Here is a 7,500-nt window from a genome sequence, read left to right as displayed (position 1 = left end):
CTAGACACAATATCTAACAGGAATTTTGACCTGATGATCAAGATTCAATTGATCCCCAGAGGGGATTAGCTCAATGGTAAAAGCTGCAGCACTTACAGTAAGCAGGAAACCAGGTTCAAATCGGGGGTAGAAGGGGAAAGTTACATAGTGCTGCTTTAAAGAGCTGGTGCCATGTTTTTGCACTTTTTCTGTTTTTCATGTGTCTATGAGGTTGATAGAACTTCATTAAGCCCCCCGGTGGTGTTTTTATGGTGTTTTATGTCTTCTCTGACTATTTGGAGTTTCTTCCTGGAGGCTGAAACCTTGAGGGTCAAACGTGCCAATAGAGAAACAGCACTTTAGTGACATCACAAAGCCCACACCCTCCCCCTCATTATCATAACACAACAGGTGTGGGCATGAGGAGGAGGAGGGACTAGGACAGGTGGGTGGTGCTAAGGTGGTGGAGGAGGTGCTAAGGTGAGAACCAGGTATACTTAATGCACTGGTGGGTGTGTCTACATAAAAACAAAATTTTAACACTTACTGTACACTTTTTTTTGTTGAAAAAAATCCTTACATAATAATAATACCTTATGATCAGGTTTTAGGGTTGAAAAATATCATGGCACTCCATCTTTAAGTACAGTACTTAAATAACTGCACTCAGATGGAGGTCATTTCAGGAAAAGGGAGGCCCGACAACAACAACAACACAAAACACTGGCTTTTTATTGCATTTGATTTCATCAGTGCGCAATCGACATGGTTCTCCAAATAAGCGGGAAGAGGGTCGTAATATTCCTGCTGCTGCTGTATATAGAGCTGTCATTAGTCATACGTCTGTTCACAATACTCAACTCTCATTGCTGATGGGAGATTTCATTAGTGCCTGCATGGAACTCACAGGAAATAGTGCGCTGAGCACTTATCAGCTGAGTGCACCAGTTTACCATCCTCTAACTAGAAGCATGTGGTTCTCAACGTCGGGCCTGGCGACCACCAGCGGTCCAAAAAGGACCCTTACAGGTCTGTGTTTCAAGGACCCAGTTTGATATATATTAGGCCCACGGACCCCCCATTCCATTTTTCACCTCTGAGATCCCAATCTACACTGTAAAATCTTCTCTAAAGGTCCTTACACACCGGGGCGAATTCTTCATGCGAATAAATACGTTTTTTTTTTAAACCTTATAAAGTCAATGCAAGCGTCCACATCAGTTTCGCGAAGCGAAAAAGCGTCTTTTAATTATTCGGAACGAGTCCGAATTTTGTGTATATTCGCATATTCGCCGGTGTGTAAGGACCTTAAGAGTGCACAGTGTTCCATTTGTTTCCATGTGTACACTCAGAGTTACAGACCCGTTACAGACCTGTTGTGACCCGTTGTGAGCTTGTAGATCGGCTATTTTCAAATAGTTGGAAATTAAAATAGGGCTTAAATGTTTAAACTGTGCCTCATTTTGCTGGGGACCCGCAGTAACCCACTCAAGGACCCATGGGTGTCCCCGGACCTCACTTTGAGAACCAGTGAACTAAAGTGGCTAAAGTGGGTAAAAGTAACAGTTGTAGTAGTAGTGGTTGTTTTAGCAGTAGAAAGTAGCAATGGTAGTAGTAGTAGTAGTTGTAGAAGCAGCATCAGTTGTAGTAGTGGTAGCCTTAGATCGACATCTGACATTTTTATATCTACGAGAGTCTTAGCGACCATCGATAGCCTTGATCTAAGACAGTGGTTCTCAACCAGTGGTCCAGGGACCACCAGTGGTCCTTGGGGGGGGTACCAGGGGGTCCCCAGCGAAATTAGTTAACATAGCGTCACAATCATTTTAACCAATTAGCTTTGGCTATTCAAAAATAGCAGATCTACAAGCTCATAGCGCGGCACAGAGTGCCGCTCTATGAGCTTGTATATCTACTATTTTTGAAAAATGTTGAAAACGTGTGCAAATCTTTGAATATATATTTTTTAAAGCGAAAATTTTTAACTCAAATCTTTGCTTCTGGGGGTCCCTGACAGTGTCAGTAGTAGTGTCAGTAGTAACAGTGTAATAATGGTGTAGCAATAGTAATACAGTAGCAGCAGTATCATTCTTTCTCTAGCCTCTCTCTGTCCTGTAACAGGTGTGCCTGTGTGGGCGGAGGGCACATAATCTGTCTTTTGTGTTTGTTTGCTGTCGGTGTTGTGCGTGTGTGTGTGTGTGTGTGATGTGTCCTTGTGTGTGTGTATTTGTGTGTAAGGCTGGTGGCTTAGAATTCTCCCTGGGAGGATTTCTGTGGATTTACAGTAAAATATATACCGCCCCTTTGCTATCTCTTAAAGAATTTAAAGGATATCAAAAGTCAAGCAACTCTCTACCTGTGCGTGCTTCTCTCTAATGCTCCCTCTCTCACTCTCCCTCTCTCCCTCTCTCTCTCCCTCTCTCCCCCTCCAGGCCTAGGACTATCCAGTGGTCCAGGATCAATGAGACTTTACCTGAGAGGGCCGAGATTTCCGGCCCCACCCTCCAGATCTCCCGTCTCAGCCAGTCACACAACGGGACGTACCTGTGTCAGGCACAAAACAACTACGGCCGCGCCGCCGACCACTACACCCTATTGGTCTATGGTGAGTCATCGCCATGACAGCTGTGTCGGCCAACTTACTATATAGTGCAGTGGTTGTAAAAGTTTTTTAATTTCATGGACCCCAAGTTTGGTACATGCATTATTAGGCCACCGATCCCCATAACTCTGAGAGAACCAAATGGACCCGTAAGGGTCCATTTGGTTCCATTTGCACACACTCTGAGTTACAGATCTGTAAGGGTCCATTTGGTTCCTAATTATTAACACTTTAAGACCGGGAACGCATCTGTGTGTCATTTTTAAATTTCGTTGGGCTATTCAAAAATAGCAGATCTACAAGCTCATAGCGCGGCACCGAGTGCCGCGCTACGAGCTTGTAGATCTGCTATTTTTGAAAAATCATAAAAAGTTGTGCAAATATTTGAATTTATTTCTTTTTTTTTGGCGGACATTTGTAACTCAAATCTTTGCTTCTGGGGGTTCCTGGAACTAAATATTTTACAAATGTTCGCTTTAAAAAATGTATAATCCAAGATTTTGCCACGAATTTTCACGATTTTTCAAAAATAGCAGATCTACAAGCTCATAGCGCAGCACTCGGTGCCGCGCTATGAGCTTGTAGATCTGCTATTTTTGAATAGCCAAATAAATCTAAAAATGACACACAGATGCGTTCCCGGTCTTAATGGGTTAACCCAACTTTGAGAACCAACGTTATCGTGTCCGAAACATCTAACGTTGTTTTAAAAAAAAAGTGTTCAGTCGTTTTTCTCATCCCCGTCTCCAAGCTTACTGTTGTTGTTTTTTCTTTGTACAAAAAAGAAAATGTTGAAGCGATCAATTTTTTTTCCTGCTCCATTTCTGGTCCCTAGCATCTGGGGCGATGATTAGGTATTTATCTCCTCTCTTATGTTGGATTTAATTGGATTCATTTATTCCTCCCCCAGTTCTCTATCTCCCACTTCTAGTGTTGGAAGCGAACCGAGAGCTGATAAATCCTGTGGCTTGTCTCATCTGTCTCTCAGCGCCGCTCTATTTATTTTTGTTCTGGATTCCGCGTTGGAACCTCTGCCGAGACACCTCCCCCCCCCACCCCACCCCCCACCCTGTTGTTATCGACTCTGCACAACTATCGATCGTCCCACGCGCGGTACCCTAGTCTACGGGCATCATTATTCTGACTAATTGTCGACTTGTCGCGGATAGGAGCGATTTGTTATGTACACTGATGACTCAATCCTCGCTCTCCTCCGTGTTTCATCATCAGAGTCTGAACTTTGTGGAGAACAGAGCCTCCCCAGTTATAAGCACAACAACACAGTACCGTAATTGTACAAGGAGTGTGGGGGCGAGAGACAATTTTTACAATTTCACGATGCGCCTGGACTATATCGCAGACCTACGGGGTATTCATATGAACATATGTTGCTATGGGACGCGGTGCCAGATATAATGCGGGGCAATAGAGTGATTCAGCTGTGGCTTCATTACATTTTCTTCTGTGGAATCACTCGGTGCTGATTCTGTTAGAGCTCTGTGCAGGAACCTGACATGTCTGGGCGCCTTCCTTCCGCCTCATATCAAATGGGCCTTGACAAAAAAAAATGACAATGAAGCTAATGTAGTGTTCACAATGTAGGTAGCGGTGTCAGGAAAATATATATCCAACGGTGCGTGCGTGTGCGTGCGTGTGTGTTTGTGCATGCGTGTGTGTGTGTGTGTGTGTGTGTGTGCAATCTGAGAAAGTCCCTCAGGATGGACTAAGGCAGTGGTTCTCAATCTTTATTGGATCAGGGCCCACCTGACCACTTAACACGGCAGCCAAATGGCTGCCGTGTTAAGTGGTCAGATGGGTGGACCGCACACATTTTCAGAGCATGTTTATTTTCATGATCGATCAATCATGTCAATTGTGTTCCGGCTTGGATCAATGGAACTACTGTAGCATAGTTTACTTAAAGTTCCTATTTATTGTTATCGCAATGAAAACTCATTTCTCAATGTTTTAAAGACAGAATACCATGACTTTTTTATATTAATGTTATATTATCAGTATCTTATTGTTTTCCCAATTATTTGGGGGCCCACTGACAATGTCCTCAAGGCCCCCGGCCCACAGGTTGAGAATCAGTGGAGTGAGGGGAATCTTTTCTTAACACTATATAGTCCTATATACAGTACTTTGTTGTACGACGAATGGCGAAAACAGCCCACTACATCTCCCAAAATATAGGGACGCCAGATTTACGTGCTGCTATGCACAGCAGCCATATTGGAAAGAAATTGGGCCTCTTCCTTACTTCCTTCACAGGTCTTACCAATGATGCTAATGAAGGCTCTGCTCCATTTAGTGTAGCACAGTGGTTCTCAAACTTTTAAATGTCAAGGACCCCCAAAACTCTGAGAGAGTACAAATGCGGGGCCATTTGGTTCCACACCCGTAAGGGGCCATTTGGAACTCTCTCAAGAAACCATGAGGGTCCCAGGACCACACTTTGAGACCCACTGGTGTAGCAGTGTTTCCAGTGAGCCAACATGACACAATATCAGCACCCTGACTCTGCTGTTTGACCAGAATGGAACGGAGCCTTCATTAGTATCATTAGTAACACCTGTGAAAGAAGTACGGTAAAGGAAGGTAAGGTAAAGTGTTTTCCAATCACAGAGCCTATTGTGTATTTGCAGGAGAACTTTGTGCAGACGCAGATACGCGGCGCACCCATTTCACAGGTTACACAAGAGGATGATGTTGGAGGGCGGACCTCGCGGCTCTCAGGATGAGAAACTCTTGTATCTCCAAATAGCCTTGTCAGGAAATAGAGGATGGCTCATACATATTTGAAAAGACACAATGAGTTCAAAGGGCTTTGGGGCCTTGAGGTTTTTACGTAACTTGCGGGAAAACTTTTGACTTTAAGATGGGGGGGAAAAAAGGAGCACACTGCGAGGCGTGAGGTCTTTCTTGGCGCGGCTGCGGTGGCAGTCAGCTCATCATCAGAGGATTACACCGTTTTCACATGCTGCACGTTTGAGCCGCAGCCTAATTACGCCCGCACTGTGCTGTCATTCAACCCGAGGGGCCCCTTTTGATCTCTCCTGCCCCCTGCTGGTTGGTCCTGCCACTGCACCCAAACACACCTTTTTAGGAGATCAGAACGAGAGAGGACGTGAGGAGAGAGAGAGAGAGAGAGAGAGAGAGAGAAACATGACGAGGAAAGTAGGGAAAGAGGAGTGTGTTATATAATATTGTTTTGGGATGCCTTAGGTTAGCACCCCCACTCACTCCTCTACACATTTGCACACGTGCATACTGTACATGCGCACGCACGCACGCACAGCCCTATACATACATAGACCATAGATTCTAGAACATGCGTACATAGAACATGTACATGCACACACTCATGCATAGAACAGAAGTTGCTCACAAAATGGCAGCCATCCAGTTTCCGCAGAGAGAGACAGACAGATAATGAGAGAAGGGGAAAGCTGGCATGGCAGGTGGCAATGGTGGCAGGATGAAAGTTGACATCCTCGCCCACTGTCTCCATCACTCTCTGCCTCCTTTTCTCTCTCTCCCTCTCGATTCCCCAATCCCCCTCCTCCTCCTCCTCCTCCTCCCCCTCTCTCTAGAAGGTTAGATATGTCAAGCTTTTATGTGCTCTGCACATACCATCTCCCGCTCATCTCTCTGCGTCTGCCATCCCTCACCATTTTCCACCTCCCGCCTTTCTCCACCTTTTGTCTTCCTCCATTGGCCTTTTGTTGCCTACACTGCGTTTCATGATTTCTCATCTTTCCTTTTGTCTCTTTTGCCCTATACGCTGCTTTTTAATTACGCCCTCCTTTTTTTGTTCCTCAATTGTCGTTGTCACAAAAGAGACAAAATGCATGTGACTTACTTTTCTTTCTTTCTTTCTTTCTTTTTGTTTAAAACTGAGAACGAGATCCACAAAAACAAAGTAGAAACTAACCACCCTGAGCCAAACTCGCTGCTCAGCTCAGCATTAAAGCAATTCCAGCAAATCAGCTTTGATGAAATGTCTGCCCCACTCTTGTAATGCCAGTGGCTTTTACTGTGCAATCCAACATGGGACACATTGTTTTCTCCTCTCAAAGTGAGGAATTCATTATTAAATTTGTTTCTACCGCTATTAAATAGGCTGCATGCTTTGCTATGACCTTCTACTTACAATATTGATCACATTTCTTTCTTCATCACAATGACTGTGTTCTAGATGCTATGGATACTTAATTGATCCTGAAGTAAATTTCAGAATGAGGTACACGCACGCACGCACGCACGCACGCACGCACGCACGCACGCACGCACGCACGCACGCACGCACGCACGCACGCACGCACGCACGCACGCACGCACGCACGCACGCACGCACGCACGCAGATAGCGGAACTACTGAACCGCTTGCCTGGAATCCAGACTGATTGCTATATTCGTCTTTTGGATTTTTTTTCCACTCCGCTTATCATAAGCGGAGTGAAAGAATGCACAAGATGAACATAGCGGTAGCAATCACACTGGATTCCAGGCTACTGAACTGCTACACACAGTATGAGCTGAATGAAATGGTTGCTCAGTCCTGTAGTGACTTGCGTACGAGATGACGAGGAACAAGTCTTTCCAAAGACCACTGTGACAAGAAGGATATATGGTCTCGTTGTCCTTTTTTTATATTTATTATTCTACCCTGCTTTTTTTCTCTTACAAGTATTCATTGCTTCTCACTCTCTTTTTCCCGAGCCTTTTTTTCCATTTCCATTTTCAGTGTCTGTCACACCAAATCTCTGAGCCTCACTCACCCACTCGCTCTCACTCCTTTCACTGTCTCTCCCACGTACTGTCCCTGTCTCTGTCTTCCTTCTGGCTGTTTCTCTCTTTATGCTATACCTCTTTATGCTGTCCCTCCTACTCTTTATGCTATACCTCCTATTATT

The 7,500-nt window shown here is 44.7% G+C and overlaps 1 protein-coding gene across 1 annotated transcript in view; it reads left to right on the top strand.

Annotated features, from left to right (window-relative positions):
- Positions 1-7,500, top strand: part of cadm4 (cell adhesion molecule 4) — a 302,572-nt gene that overhangs the window by 273,840 nt on the left and 21,232 nt on the right. Inside the window, 1 exon segment of the mRNA XM_080425842.1 lies at positions 2,412-2,584. Within this exon segment, the coding sequence (XP_080281968.1) occupies positions 2,412-2,584 (173 nt within the window).

The sequence above is a fragment of the Gymnoscopelus braueri genome (assembly GCF_963280865.1).
Source record: "Gymnoscopelus braueri genome assembly, chromosome: 4".
Taxonomy (NCBI): Eukaryota; Metazoa; Chordata; class Actinopteri; order Myctophiformes; family Myctophidae; genus Gymnoscopelus; species Gymnoscopelus braueri.
This window is presented reverse-complemented; position numbering and strand designations above follow the sequence as displayed.